Source organism: Megalops cyprinoides, chromosome 19 (assembly GCF_013368585.1).
Source record: "Megalops cyprinoides isolate fMegCyp1 chromosome 19, fMegCyp1.pri, whole genome shotgun sequence".
In the NCBI taxonomy this organism is placed as follows: domain Eukaryota; kingdom Metazoa; phylum Chordata; class Actinopteri; order Elopiformes; family Megalopidae; genus Megalops; species Megalops cyprinoides.
The window spans coordinates 26,847,344-26,863,655 of NC_050601.1; the positions used below are offsets into that span (position 1 = coordinate 26,847,344).

The following is a 16,312-nucleotide window of genomic DNA, read 5'->3' on the forward strand; positions in this document are numbered from 1 at the left end:
TGTTGTTATTACATTCTGGGTTGTTACATGGTCTTGAAGACTGCAGGGCTCTCAAGCCCTTTAAACCACTGACAGTATGGTGTTCACTGCAGATCCACAGGCTTCTAGACATCCTTCAATCTCTAGAAGCCTGTGGATCTGCAGTGTACACCATACTGTGTACAACATACAGGAACTTAACCACCTTACTCAATGAATCCTAGTTTGAGACTAGGATTCATTGAGTAAGGTGGTTAAGTTCCTGGATGGAATGAAAGCCTGCTGGCACTGCGAATCTCTGGGGCTAGGGGTGAGCAGCTACTCTGCAGAGACCTTCTCATATTATAGTCCTAGGGGACTGTACAGATTGCAGGTCAGTATGTCCCCATAAGAATGTTCAACACAAGGTAGAACTGGTCTAAATTTCAAGCAGGGTAAAAAGTTCAAGGTTGTTTTTTGCTTTATTGTGGACTGGAATCAGGACCGAGAGCCTACAGTGTCTACACTGAATGAGGAATTCCTTGGCCAGCTGAGATAACACAGAAAGCTCAGTAAATGCCCCGGGAAAGCAGTGCTTTACCACTGGAAATCACAAGTAGAACAACTCCATTAATTAACTGAAGTTCCATGTGAAGATTTGGAAGGAGAGTTTTCAGACAATCCCTACGCAGCTAACCTAGATAAACTACCTCTGTCTACTAGTATAAAAATCCCACTTGTCATTTAGCTTCCATGTCAGCTGTTCATGGCATCCCCCCTCCACCTCCGTCTCCCACTTTCTTTTCCCTGTTCATGATATACACATGGGGGGTCAACAACCTCGGCAATAGCAATATGTGATCCCTTCATTGGATTCCAATCCAAAATGAATGAACCTACATCAAACAGCTAACCTCCATGCTCTCCAACAGATACTTTCACTACCTACTGAAATTACATACGAATATACTGTGTCTCTACTTTTTCCAGTGTTGATTCCCAATGTTGTCACATTTTTCACAACATTTTTGTAAGAAAATTGAGCAGGTCAATGATTTTTGTATTTCTAGGCCTCATCTTGAACTTTCAGACAATGTAATGTTTAAAAGTGCATTATATCCTCCATTCAGTGTTATCTTGCCCTTGACTTCTAAGTAAGAATTTCAAATAATAATTTTCTTAATTCTTACAAAGTATTGTGATCTTGGAGCTCAACAGAGCTAGTGATTTCGCATGAGGATCGAGAAAAGGTAGCAAAAGGTGGCTTGACTTCATTGTTATTTACACTCACAGAAACTGTCATGTGACACCACTGGTATTTCATTTGGAAGTGAGTGAGTAATCAGGATGGCCTGGCTCCAAAACCGAACATCAGGTGGACCTGAACTGATGTCACCTTTGAGGTGAACAACAGGATCCTCAACCAAACTTCAGGTAGATTTCGAACAAACATTACATTAGGTGAGAACTTCAGGTGGGGCTGTCTTCTGCTCGATGTTACCATCGGTGAGGACTTCAGCAGAACGGTACCTTGCAGACTGTGAGGTATGTGGGTTACCTTGCCAGAGAACTTGAGATGGACGTCAGCCTCGTCCGCCAGGCTCTTTTTCAACTGAGCCCATGCCTCTCCAAGTGTTCTGCAGGGGAGAGAGACAAGGGCCCCAATACTGATTTGCTAGTCTATACTGAGAGGAACAGAGTGGCATACAGAGAGACAGGTCAGTCTCAGACGCTTGTACCCTCTCTCTGTTTTCCTTTGATATATTGAAAATGGGAATGGGGGTGGTGGCAGGAGTGGATACAGGTGGGGCATGACAGAGGAGAGGCCCTGCCTCTGTTTGGCATGCCCCGTCCCTGCCTGGTCCCAGACTGTCTTAAATGTGGGGGCATGTGAACAAAGTGAGGGTGGGGCTTGTGAGTGGATATAGTGCAGGACGTGAGGACATTTAATTAGCAGCATCCATGCGCACACAGCCACACAGGCAGCTCCTTGGCTTTACTCACCCTTCTTCCTGTGCTGCCAGGGGGACCTGAGACAGCTTTGAGAGGTTCTTGGCGTACTCCTCCTCTATCTTTATTCTGTTTACACAAACAGAGAAGCACAGTTTAATGAGACCCAGAGAAGATTTGATGCATAGCTCATGGACTGAAAATGTTTCAAATATTGTGCAGAAGTATTTTGTATATAAGTTTATCAAATTTTGCATGTAAGTGTATCGAAGGGCGAAAGCAGTCACCCCACCCGGCCTCGAACCCGGGTCTATAGGGTACCAACCATGCCACTTTGACCGCGACGCCAAAGAGCCTGGCTCGTTGGTATGGCAGTCAAAGCGCACACTCAACTGTAGTGACAGCACTCTGCCACGCTGCCCTCCCCTTCGGGAAGAGTGCACATGCGCTTCACACACCATGGCGTCCCTCACGCATTCTCTTGCCGTACTTCTCCCATCCCAGGGTGCCCCACTCACCAGTGCTTCACCCATCTCTGGGGTCCCTCACACCGTGCTTCACCCATCTTTGGGGTCCCTCACACACCGGGGTCAACCAAACCTGGGGGTCCCTCATACAGCTCACACACCGGGTCTACGGGGTACCAACCATGCCGTGGGGTGACTGCTCTTGCCCTTCGCTACAAATGGTGTTAGGAGTGGGATGGCTTGCTGTGAGGCCATCGGAGGCGTGCCTAGTGTGTGGAAGAATGATATTTTGTGTGTCTGTGTGCGCGTGTGTGTGTATAAAGCTCAGTGAGCTTTTTTCCACTGTGAGACATGTTTTCATTTTTAATGCCTCCTAGGCCAGTGCAGCAACCAAACTCTGGAAAGTGCTTGAGCATGCAGTCTGAATGAAGCTAACGCAGGCTGTATTGGGGGAGAGTGAACGCACCTTTCCCGCATGAACTCGGCCATCTCCTTCTGCATCTGCTTTCCCTTGAGTTGCTTCTGCAGCAGGATCTCAAAGCCAGAGACACATGTGCCACCCTGTGGGTCCCTTTTATCCGTCTGCCAGGTGGGAGACAAAACATCATCAAAAATAACACCAACATCTCCCCATATCCCACTCTCTGTGAAGAAAATATCCACCTAAGCCTCATTTAAATGAACATGTTTATTTACAGTGTAGCTAAACTAATTCAGTGCTGGACACTGTATTATCAAGCAGAGTTCTGTACAGATGCCATTGTGTGTCTGTGCCTGTTTTGCCTGTGTATATTTCTTTGTGTATTTGTGTATGTATGTGTACAGGCCAGCGTATGTATCTGTGCAAATACATATATATGTGTGTGTGTGCATGTATACATGTGTATGATTGTTTGTGTGTACGTGCAGGGCTCTGCAGCACACAGTAAAGCTATGCTAGGCTCCTCACAGCATTCTGCAGAGTGAATGCGCTCTCAGCTCAGTGAGACATCTGTCCTTCAGCAGGCGTGACAGTGCAGGCCGATATGGAGACCGCGCTCATCAGGGGTGTGAACCTGGGCCTCTGCGAGGACAGCCCTTGCTGCGCAAAGCACAGTCAGCGCAGGCTGCCATGCGTCAGCAGTAACATGACAGGGCAAAGAGGATGACACTGTGAAAATGCCCCAGTGGGGGCCACAGCCAAATGCCAGGAAAAGAGCTGGTCCTAAAAGAAAGGCTGCCTGTCACAGCTCTATGGCCAAGTGGGCCCCAAGCTCCCTCTCTCACCCAGAAATAGTCGCAGTAACTCCAGTCACCCGGCTTCAGCAGAGGCTGCTCCGGGGCTGCAGAGGGCAGCGGGAAGGTGACACTGTTGATCTGTAGGGGAAACAGAGAAAGGGGAAGGGAGGGACAATTAAAGCACACAGGAAGGGGAAGTGCATCGTGGGAGGAAGGGTGAGATGGAGGCCTGTAACATCTGCACCTGCATGTGTGAAAGAGAGAGAGAGAGAGAGAGAGAGAGAGAGAGGGTGTGTGTGTGTCTGTGTGTGAGAGGGAAAGTGTGCGTGTGTGTGTGAAAGAGAGAGGAAGAGGAGGTGTGTGTATGTCTGTGTATGTGAGAGGGACAGTGTGTGTATGTGTATATGAGAGAGACAGTGTGTATGTCTTTGTGTGTACCCATTAGAAGGAGGCCTAGTGGACATTTATTGGCAGGCATATAGTAGATTCTATCCCCAGAACTGATCCCAAAACAGAATCAGCCACATACACATTATGTTTGAGGTTAGGATTAGTGGTGTGTGTGACCTGATGCTGGATCAGTTGTTAGAGACTTCTGTCTTACCCTTCAGACGAGAATGTTTTCCATTCACACTTCGCTAGCGCTGCCCTTAACACATCTAGCCATGTGATTTCGGCACATGATGGACACAACATGAACAAGAACTAAACAGTTTCGCCTTCTAATGGTAAAACCCTGGTACTCTGGAAATGCTCAATCTGTTCAGTCACAGACAGAACCAAACTCGCTTGCTCCATTACTGTGACAGAGCTGGACACAGAGGTCGAAAGGATCAGGCGATGACGTAATTGTTGGTAATCCACAGGGGGCAGCAGACCAGCTGGCGAGGACCCCAAACATGTGGTGCAGACGAGTGTCCACATGCTAACCTGTACCCAAACACCAGCTGGGTGCTGTGCCACAAACTCCACCCCTGCACAAACTTTGGCCCAGCGGCGCCCCCAAGCCCACCGGAGCTTGTGAGCTATAATTATGCAACATACACCATCTGTAAGCCCTCCTTGCCAAAACAAACACAGAAACACACTCACACGCATAATAACACACCCCCATGAGCTATCAGACACTCCACATCTTTGTGGACTGAGTACTGGCAAACCCTGCCTATAACTGAAGGCATAATTCCACAGTTGCACTCAGCTATTGAGTAATGCTTATAAATAACAGCCATGGTGTTATGCTGCTAAATATCAGCTATTGTTTAGAAATATAAAACTGTACACAGACACTTGGATGCTTTTTTTCTCTCTAATGTGTCTGTCTTTAGTAGGAGGTCTGTGTAAAATGGACCTATGGTATGAGAGAAGAAACTGGACCATGTGATTAGAGAGGGGTGGGGTTCTGGGTGACACATCTTTAGAGGGAGTAACTGAAGCAGATCCAGGTAAATGCACCTGGGCAAACAGCCCTGTCTGCTGCTCCACTGGCCCTCAGAGAGAGCTATCTCCCTTCCACACCCACTCACACATTCAGTCACACACTCACCCTCTCCCTCTCCCTCTCTCTCTCTCTCTCTCTCTCTCTCACACACACACACACACACACACACACACACACATACACACACTCTTTCCATTCCATTAACATCCAGAGTTGTCTACTGCTCCACTGGATCTCAGAGTCAGAGGTCCACCTAAAACTCTCTCCGTTTTATGCACACACACACACACACACACACACACACACACACACACTCTCTCTCACTCACACACACACACAAACAATCTCAATCACACTGGAGCTCCCCACCGTGGTTGAGACTGCAGGGGGCTCGGCTACCATTGCTAGGCAACAAATTACATTAGCTATAAAAGCACAATTTTTGCCACAATAGTGCACTGCAAGACTCCTGCGCTTTCTTTCACACACTGTGGCACTGGTGGCATACCTGCTTACTCATTTATTTCCACCAGTCACTGCTCTCTTTCAGGCACCTCTGAACAGATGAACACTGTCAGCACTTGCAGTGACTCTATAATCCTTCATGCATACTCTACCACTTCCTCCATAGGGAACAGCAAATCAAAGCTCATAGGCCCTGGTCACACCTGCTATTAACATGCGTCTTGGGTGATCTGATCATAAGTGGACAGCTCTAAATACGTCTGTTCACACCTGGCATTAAAATGCATTCCCACATGCGTCTTGAGTGACCACTTGTGATCAGATCTCGCTTCTCCACTCTATATGCATATAAACATGTACATCGCATCGTACAACGCATCATTTAAAGGTCTGCTTGAACGAATCTTATGACTGTCACTGTGAAATAATGCATGTTGTATCTGTAAATGAAAACCTACTTGAATAGCAAGCCGTTCGTCACTGAAATTAAATACCCTTAACTCAGACGCAGCTGATCTTTTGTTAAATTCTGTTTACGTTGGAAAAAGCATATACGCTAGATTACAGTGTTTCTCAATCCTACTCCTGGAGCCCCCCTGTCCTACATATCTTCTATCTGTCTTTGCTCCAAACACACCTGATTGAAATTAGTGTGATGCTCTTGATTAAATCAGGTGTGCTCAGCTAATCAAAAGTGCCACTGATGAGTTCAGTCAGGTAGGTAGAGCAGGGAAAGATGAAAAACGTGCGGAGGAGGGGGGCCCAGGAGCAGGATTGAGAATCAGTGGATTAGAACGTTTTGAACTTCACCGTATTTGTCTGGCACCTTGCCAGTATGGTTGAATTAAATAGGCTAAGCAAGATATTATGTTTCCACAGTTTCTTATGTTATTCACTGCAATGAAAATGTTTCATAATGTAGTTTAATATCAAAGGGTGTTTGCTGGTTTGCTAGTGTTGTGAATACATCTATGAATTACTTTTCTAAAACCAAAGTGCGCTTGTTATGGAAGAAGGGACATTCTATAATTCTTAACGTGAAAGGAAGGGCTTAACGTGGCTTAATGTTCCAAAACAGCGATCAATGATCACCAAATTTCTCTGGGACATCTCTTGTCATAAACACTTCCACCTGTCAAAAAATCAAAACTGAAATCCTATGAGTATGGATGCTTTTTTGATAGGAGATAGTGTTTATGACATGTGAGATGTCAGACAAATTTGGTGTTCATTGATCGCAGTTTTGGAACATTAAGCCACGTTAAACGTTTTAGAATGTCCCCTTGATATTCATGATATCGTAAATCCTGACTTCCACAATAGTCTAACATTTATTTGTAGAACTACAACACTTCAGGTATTATTCATAATACCATTTTTCATGTGATATACTGCATTATACTTTTGGGGCTTGGAAGTATTTGAGGTAGCTTACAAACTCTGGTTGTTGTTGTTGTTTGTTATCGCACTTTAAAATCCTTTCGCACATAATGTATTTTTCATGCTATGTAGCGCACATGGTTGATTGATTTTTCCAATCTCGTGTTCTGATTGCACCGGTTTTAGTTTACACAGCTAATCACACTGGTGTGATTGCCGTTGGGGCGCGAATGAGTATGTACTTCTGCTTAAGCAGAGGACGTCAGTTGAGTAGGCGGTAAATGTGGCCCAGAACGCATTTGCGTTCACACTGCTAAAAGAATGTGGCCATATGCGGCCCAGACCACCTCCGAATGTCTGAGAGATCGGATCTCAATGCGTCCTAAATGCGTCTTTGGTGCGTTCACACCTGTAGCCTACTTAGCGCTGTCCACTTGTGATCGGATCACCCAAGACGCATATTAATACCAGGTGTGAACAGGGCCATAGTGTGCTCTGAGTGCATGTGAACTCCATGGCTGTGTGTGAAAAACACTGCTTTCTTGTTGAGCAACGCAAATACCTGGTGGCTTAGAGTTGACCTTTTCTTATCCATTTGTGTTGATTGGACACTCGTGCATCAATACATTACCCATACCCCAACACTATCAACCAACGGTTAAGACTAAACCAATTCACCTCGGTGGTTTGCAGACTGGTTTTATATTATTCTTAATGATTTCTGTGAAACTATATATTCACAGTATTATGAATGAATTGTGGTTTATTTGGTAGCATTTCGTAATATGGCTGAATTTACTAATTGCATTAGTACTGTACAAAGTTAGAGGTGCGCTATTTGACAGATTCCCCCGCTCCCCCTACCTCGGGCTTCCAGTGGGGAGACCTGAGGTCAACCTAACCCCGCCCCCCTCCCCATGTCGTACTTCTGAGTGGGAGACCTTCCCAGGTGTAGCAGACCTGAAGTGATTAGCTCATGTGAGTCCTGAGCCTTAGGTAGCGGGTAGCAGGTAGCCGAGCGGTTTCAGCGGCTACATCACTCCCCAAGACCTGGTTAAGTAGTGCTGTTGCCGACAGGCTAACAGCAATATGCCTTTAGCTCAACTGGCAACGATGCTGGCTGGCTGTAAGGGTGTAATGATTACCAGGAGGTGGAAGCCACACACATTTACCCCTAATGCAACATTGCCTGTCTGGGTCACTGGGCTGAAAGAGGAGTAAATATTAGCACATGTAAACTGGGTCTCGAGGGATACAGAAATGTAAATCTGTATTCTGTTCTTCCTCAGCAGAATTACAGATAAACATAAATTTGACCTCTTTGATTTGTTAAAGTCCTTAAATAAATGTGTTTTCAGCTGCACTTCCAGGAAATACTTAAATATAACCCTTTCACTACTCAGAAGCTTAATCAGACACTGTGCTTAGAGGTATTTCTTTTGGTGTAGATCCAAAAATCTAAATCATGCTTTCTCAAATATCAGACTCTTTTATTTAATTAAAAGTCTAGTGCTACAAGTCAACAGTGAATTTAAATGTTTGTATGCATTAAGCCGATATTTCAGATAAAGAGCACCACCAAAGTATACATTAATGTCACACATGGAAAAACTAATTTATGTACGAGTTATCCAATCAGTACCTCTCATTCTAAAGAATATGAGAGTAAAATAACTGAATGAATATGTACATGCCATCTCTCACCTAAACTGTACTACAGACTGTTCACATCTGTGACTAAAATGGAGAGAAACGAAAATGGAGACCCACACCCCTGCTGTTGCCCCTGTCAAACACCTGCTGGTTTTCAGGTGAGCACAGCATTTAAAAACAGCGGTCATCTACGCTCTCCACTTTTCTTTTCATTCTGCTCCTTTTGGCCAAGTGCCTTTCCTGTTTCAGCATCCACCAATCGTTGCACACATCACCATGGAAACTGGCTGTGCGGTGCCTTTCTTTGCCCCTCCCTTCCTCACCGAGGTCTGTGATGTCATCGGAATCACAATGCCATGCCCAATGGCTCCTTCTGCTGCTCTGCGATGTATGCGGGCAAATGGATCAGCAGAAAATGACTGTGTGCCTCAGGTAAGATAAGGAGAGCATGTCAGCAATCAGCAAAGCCTGCATTCAGCAGAGAAACACAGACTGACTTCGCTCAAGTGCTCCTGTTCTTGCTCTTGACATTCTAAAATGAGTTTGGACATGAAGAGCCATATTCTCAACTTGAACACTCTCACTGACACTGCCACAGACCTGGCTCCAGGTCTAAGAAGCTGTTTGGGTTGATTCTTGGACAAATTGCTTGCTTGTGCAGTTAGATAACAGAGCACTGCAGCACTGCAGCTGCGCAGTCGGAGAACGTGTGGAATGTTGCACCTGCGCAATCAGACAAAGGGGAGGTCTTTTTCACCTGTGTAGTCAGAGAAAAGGGAGATCCTTTGCACATATGCAATCAGAGAAAGGGGAGGTCTTTTGTATCTGTGCAGTCCGAGAGGAAGTGGAGGTCTTTTGCACATGCGCAGTCAGAAAAAGTGCACTTGCACTCCTGTACTTCACAATATGGTTGTGTTCTGTTGTGTCCACTGAGAATTCATAAGACCTTCCCCATTGCTTTAAAGGTAAAAAACAAGCACTGGTAGCTGTACCACAGTAAATATGAGAATGTGTTACATGTGTAAAAATATAAAATATTCCCTTGTCAATAATGTTGAACCTGCAGAATTACTTTTGTATGCAAATTTTCAGTTCTGGGGCTGAACAGTCAAAGCCTTTCCTTCATTGCACAGTGGGTGTGAAGGAAAAGATCAATACATTACTTCTGGCTCCATTAGCAGAGACTTAATGATTTTTTGCTACCCCTAGCTGATATCTGCACATTTGCATATTAGCAACATATAGTATTTAATCATGCGTTGTGGGTGGATGGAAGTTTTCCACTGTCACATCTGACAACATAATAACAGTGTGGAGCCTGACATTTCCTTGGAGTACTTCATTTACATTACAGTTTATTAAAAATTGTGTGAGCATATGTATTCCACATTCCATTCAGGAGGTGGACCCTAATTGTGGGTTTCTGATAGATACTCTTTTGTACCTCAGGTTTAAATTTATTTAAATGTAATATGTTAACTGAAAATTCAAGAATTAAGATTATTCAATTCCATAATTTTTCTGCCTAACATACAGTCTTTAATGGGATAAATTACATACAGACAGCATGCAATCCATCTATACTGTTTGATATGGATTTTAGAATCTTAGATTGGGTACCTTGTTCAGGTGTACAACAGCAGCATCTCTTCTGAAAACTGACCCACCAACATTCTGGTTACAGGCTCACTTTCCTCACCACAATGCCACGATGGAGTTAGGTTCACACAGAACAACGCAGACAGAACAGATCCGTATCTGTGCAAAATTGAATAACTACATTGATCTGTCTTACTGAGCAGCCTAGATTTTGCAGCACTGTTTTTGCACTGCATTTCTATGTACACCTTGAAGTGTTATTCACAGAAAATTTGCGCCGTGCTCGACACAGCCTGTATGTAAAATGCTAACCAAGGATAATGCATTGGCAACTGTAAGCCAGTTACTCGCGAGATCACTTGTGGACACGGTCGTAGAAATGCAGATACTACAACCAATCACTTCGTTTGTTTACCTTCGCTCCCTCACCTTAGGTTAGGTCTGCCCACTTACTCAAATGCATTAAAAAGGAGAGCTTTATGTCCACAGAGCGTATTTCCATTCATAACACACCCACTGTTTGCTGCAACACTCTGCCAAGATAACTCAACGCTGAGACATATTTTTGAGCTGTTGCTTCTACTCACGGTTATCTTCGTGTCCTTCGTGTCAGATCTCCGGGAGGGTGAGGTGGACCCTGGGCTCTGTGGGGAGAGACAAGAGGGATCGTCAAAACTGCCCTCCGCGTCAGACATGACCGAGCTATCAGCCACGATCGTGGTTTTTTTTTTTGAATTTTCTCGCTGTCTTTTCCCAGGGACCACGAAGGTCTGTTTTCCCGGGCAACGGCACGGTGTAGCGAGAGAGAGAGAGAGAGAGAGAGAGAGAGAGAGGCAGAGCGCGGCTAAAGCAGTAAACCGAGTCCCGAGGTGATGAGCGGGGAGAGAGCACGCGCCAATAAAGCCCCTCTGCTCCTCCCAACCTTATTCGCCGTGTTCACTCAAGCAACACATGGTCTGTGTGTGTGTGTGTGTGACGGCAGCGGTGGGGGGTGGATTTATTTACACGGCGTTCACCACACGCCCCCTCTCCCTCTGGATACAAAAAAGATGGAGAGAGAGAGAGAGAGAAGCCGGAATAAATCTGGCCAGGTTTTGAGTTAGTAGCCGCAAGATGATCATTCCTGAGCTAATTATAATTGCGGCTAAGCTGCAGGATAATGCTCTCCTGCAAAAAAAAGGGGGGGGGGGGGAACAGATGACCAGTGAGAAGAGGATGCTGGATCTCCATGGATGATGGTGTATTATTGATTGTGTGGTGCAGAAGGGGGTGTGAGCATTTTATCAGTGATTAGAGACACTGGCGCGGTGTTATCATTCCTCTGTCAATGACATCATTGCACCAGAAGCTGTTTGTCTTCCATGGAGCTGCTGAATCTGATTTCTCGAGGTTTGCTGGCTGTTGCGTGCCTGCACATACAGCTGCCTAGACAAGATAAGGGCGGTAAACAAACAATGGTCGCATTGCAATACTCACACCATCTTCCAAAGTACTGCGGCAATCACTTGCTCTTGCCTATTATGTGTCTTACCCTAATCCACCTATTTCTCAATGACTTCCACATAGCTACTGATCCAGGTACTGGTACTACCCTGCTACAACACACATCAACTGGTCCAGGCCCTGGTGCTGTCTCCCACCTCAGCACAGCTACTGATCCAGGAACTGTTGCTGTCTCTCTACACTGCATAGCTACTGGTCCATGTTCAGGTTCTGCCCCCCCCCCCTAGACCACTGTCATCTGTAACTCGTTCCTTTACTGATCTCTGTGGCCCATCATGTCCACCCCCCCCGTCCTCAGCCACTGGTGTACACTACCCATGCACTGTCACCCTCAGTAACACTGCTCCCACATAAACATTTTCCTCTTTTCACTTGCCTACCTTGCCCACAAAATATGGGTACGAGGAAGCAGACGTGTCACACTACAAAGAAACTACTTCTCAGCAATGCAAAAAAAAAACCTGAATTGGCAATTGTAGACTAAAAGGAGCTAAACTGAATTAGGTAGGATTAAATAAATAAATAAATGCTCTTAAGGGCACTTAAGTTAATAAATAAGATATATGACACCTATGAAAATATATACTACTTACAATTACATCAAGTCTCGTACACAGAGCATACTGTAGCTTAGGCTTCCTTCCTGGGTGGAGCTTTGCTCAGGCCTACCTGTCTGTCAACACTGGGCTTCCTCAGGGCCACATGGGGATGGTTATGCTGAAGCAGAGGACTTCCTTTGGGGTGGTAACCATTAACTAAAGAGGAGAACAGAGAGAAGATCTTTCAGAGAACTGAGAGGTGGGCATTGTTAACTAGAGAGGGGAACAGAGAGAACATCTTTTAGAGAGCTGAGAGGTGGTGAATGTTATCAGAAGAGCAGAACAGAGATCATCATTCATAACACTGAGAGCCGGTGACTGTTATCTACACAGTTCAACAGAAGGAAGAGAGCTGAGAGGCAATTACCATTACCAATGAGGTGCATTTTTAAGAGAACATGTTTCAGACAGCTGAGATGTGGTGACTACTATCTATGGAGCAATAGTTTGTCCTCTCAAGTGCAAATGATTTATATGAAACCTTCCACCCCCTATACTGGGCTACTTTCCTTCAGACATGCCCCGGGCACATTGATCCATTTCAAGAGGAAACAGGAAGAGAAAGCAACACATGACCAATCAGGACAGAGATGGGCTGAGATGCTGGAATAAACCACGCTAGTTAGGTTTGTCAAAATCAGATCATCTTGGCTTGTCTTGACAACACAACATGTGAGGCCATGTGGAATGACACTACATTTATGATGAAATATGATTTTCATGCATCAATTGGGTATGGTGATGTAGTTTGGCCCTAGTATCTGCCTAGTGTTTCTTAATTCTAAGTTAAACATTAAGGATTCCATGGCACAAAACACTATCATGGTCCATTAGGCACATATCACAAGTATACATTTACAGAAGTGTCTTCCATCAGGCCACACACAGACCAGCATCATTTAGAGACATTTAATTGTTTCTAACACCATCACTTTCGGCTATCACTTTAGCTGTGAAGTCACTGTACAGCATTGTTGCAAAATGCTTAATAAGCTTGCGCACAGCTCACATATCATGCTGTGGCAATGTTCCAGCCAGGGGTGCTTGAATATTGTGAGGATGCGCGTTTGTGGAATTTCCCCACAGAGGTTCTCAGAAATGATAAAACAGCTGTTATTCAAAAAGATTTTATAAAAGGTTGTAATTTTGCATCCCTACCAAAACATCCCAGCCATGTTACATGACTCAGGAGTTATGGGAAATTCATCACAACATGGTTAAGTCACTTGGTGAGGCATGATTAAATCTGTATTGTAATGTCACAACCTTGTACAACCTTGTGTTGTTCGGGCCATTATGGAATTAAATTACAATATTACTTTTGCCTAAGTTATGAATCCAAAGTATGCGCTTTAACCCAAATGCACACATATGTGCTTATCTATTAAAACAAAAAGAACAAAAACGTGTCAAAACGTCTTTCTGTAATTAACTTACATAATTGCTTAACTAACTACTGAATTCCTGACATTGTTTACTGTCTAAGAGCAGCTGAATTGTAGTAGGACACAAGACTGTAAAGCATTAGACACAGAGACAGTAACATTGTGGTTTGACACTGAAGGGTACTTTAAACACCCAAAACTAAGTAACAGAGACCAGAACATCAGCTGTCAGTTGCTACTTTGGCCATTTAACCACTGGGATATGTAGAAATAGGAGCATGTGGCTTTGTGAACCACAAAATTGGGTGGAGCTATCATTCTGCTGATCCTTGATTGAGCATGTGTTATTAGTGATTTATGGATCTGAAAGAATCAGAGCATTTTGCTGAGGAGACACAAAGTCTTCTAGTAGGAGTCAGTGAACAACATAAAAGAGTAGTTCCATCCATTGCTGAGTTGTTGAAGCCGTAGTCTTGTATCAGTCGGAATAATGTTTCATAGGAGTATAACATGACAGGCACTAGGCTTACCAACATGGACTGTTATACTAGTAACTAGGACAACAAGGAATATGAGACAAAAATGTTTACAGAACTGCATTTCACTGCATGGCATGAGACTTGGACTCAGAGCTGTAGACTAATCCTTTGGTCTGGCTGTCACTGCTGTTTTTCACAGTTTGGTGACTAGGCCTGTCTGCCTACAGGGTCCATGGGCCCCTGCTCATTTGTCATGTTAGCCAGCCACCCAACCCAGTTCCCCTGGTTCAGCTGCAGACACCTCCTGCCTGAGGGTGCCCTGCCACCTAGCCCACCTAGCCAGCCCCACTAAGCTGACCATCACCTCATCAGACTTTTCCAACTTTCTACTGAATGGATCAAACTAATATACTCCCCCACTGCTCTAAACATATTTGGACTTCCCAGTTCTGGCCAGAGGTGGATGGGCTCCTCCTTTAAGCCAGGTTTGGGTAAAGGTTTCCTTCTTTAAGTCAGGCAGTTTTTCCTTGCCACTGCCACTGTATTCTTGCTCTTGGGGGTTCAGGCCCAGGATCTCTGTAAAACTGCTTTATGACAAATGTCCTTTGTATAAAAATAAAACTGAATTGAACTGAATTATGTCTAGGAAAACAACAGAACATCTGCTGTGTAATTTTGTTCATACACCTCATTTCTAACATAACTCCCTACATGAGTTCTAAATTTGAACACAGTAAACATAGCCCTCTCTGTCCCTGCAGAAAGATGTGGGCTTTAGCAGACCTGTCCAGGATTTATAGCTGTGTTTATGAGACAACAGAGAAAAGGGAAGAACAGATCAACAGAAATAGAGCCTCGTTCCCTTAATGGTTCCCCCCCCTTCCCTCCCAAATTCCCTTTCAGCTGTCTTTGGGTTCTTACCATGTAACCACAAATAGATTTTCACAACACAGTACCAGCTCTGCACCAAATGCAATTTCTATATAGCTGCAACTTATTTCTGTTGGCCAGGGCTGGGGAAGGCTCTCTTGTGCACCCCCAACCCTGAAACCCCTCCACCCCGACCCCCAGGCCCAGGAATATTAAAAATTAAAATATTAATGAGAAACAGAGCCTAATCTGCCTTCAGAAAAGATGTCCACAGATATATAAAAAAGAGAAATTTCTACATACATCCACCATACAGTGCTGTCCTCATTCTCTTTAGATTCAACAATGGTGTCTCAAGGGCTGGGAGCTTATTTGATTTGTTTTTATAAAGCCCCTGGACAAGAAATTTATTAGCAAAAAGTGTTATAATCACATCTAAAAATAGTCAGCCACACAACAGTTCCCTTTTGGGTCAGAGCCCTGTGGGGGGAGGGACTGGGTGTTGTAGGAATCCAGAGATACACATGCTGAGTCTCCTGCGGTGGACTAATGGACATGGTGTTTCAGAACCAATGAAGACATGTGCTGACTCAAAGAAGGAGTGACTGGGCAGGACTGGAATAAATTGGGTTGGGCTCAGAGGAGCAGTCCACATTCATAAACAGCAAGTATATATATATGGTAGTGACAACAAACACCATCAGCTGGGAAGGACCAGGAGCTCACTTCACAGTAGTGGATCAGTGAAAATGCCTCAAGCATACCTGAACATATGGCTAAGATGGGCTAGTGGAAACACCTCAGGTAGTTTCAGATATACGCTGACCTATGGCTTTGGCAGGCCAGTGGAAACACCTCAGGAAGCCTTGGGTATATGCTGACCTACAGCTAAAGCTGGCCCATTTAAATGCCTCAGGTAGATTCAGGCATATCTTACATATACTGTAGCCAAAGCTGGTCACTGGAAGCACAGCCTTAGATACTACACAATACAAAAAAGTCATATCTCAGAGGGAGAGAATTACCTGCAGAGCACTTTGGTTTTGCAGGGCTCTTATGTCTCGCAGGGGTGGAGGCAGGGTGTTCCCATGTGGTCTCTGAAATAAGAAAATGGTGAAAGATGCAAAAAGCCATCTGCAAGGCAAACAATCGCAGCCTTCCTTTAAGCACAGAGTCTGAATATGTCAGAGCAGACCTCCGTAGAGGGACAGAGGGGCAGAGCAAAGGTGCGCCACCAGCTACTTTATAACTCTCCCTCTCCCACATGCCCAGCCAGTTATGCTCAGCCAACTTTAGGCACACAAGTCTCTGACCCTCATTTCCTGTGCACCCCCCACCATCACTA

The 16,312-nt window shown here is 44.8% G+C and overlaps 1 protein-coding gene across 1 annotated transcript in view; it reads right to left on the reverse strand.

Annotated features, from left to right (window-relative positions):
* LOC118794740 (growth arrest-specific protein 7-like) overlaps positions 1 to 16,312 on the reverse strand; it is a 53,367-nt gene that overhangs the window by 14,564 nt on the left and 22,491 nt on the right. The window contains exons 3-9 of the mRNA XM_036553000.1: positions 15,993 to 16,064; positions 12,304 to 12,389; positions 10,719 to 10,775; positions 3,642 to 3,731; positions 2,842 to 2,957; positions 1,963 to 2,037; positions 1,517 to 1,595 (exon numbers count right to left, since the gene is read on the reverse strand). Coding sequence (XP_036408893.1) covers positions 1,517 to 1,595; positions 1,963 to 2,037; positions 2,842 to 2,957; positions 3,642 to 3,731; positions 10,719 to 10,775; positions 12,304 to 12,389; positions 15,993 to 16,064 — 575 coding nt within the window. The remainder of the gene's footprint in view (positions 1 to 1,516; positions 1,596 to 1,962; positions 2,038 to 2,841; positions 2,958 to 3,641; positions 3,732 to 10,718; positions 10,776 to 12,303; positions 12,390 to 15,992; positions 16,065 to 16,312) is intronic.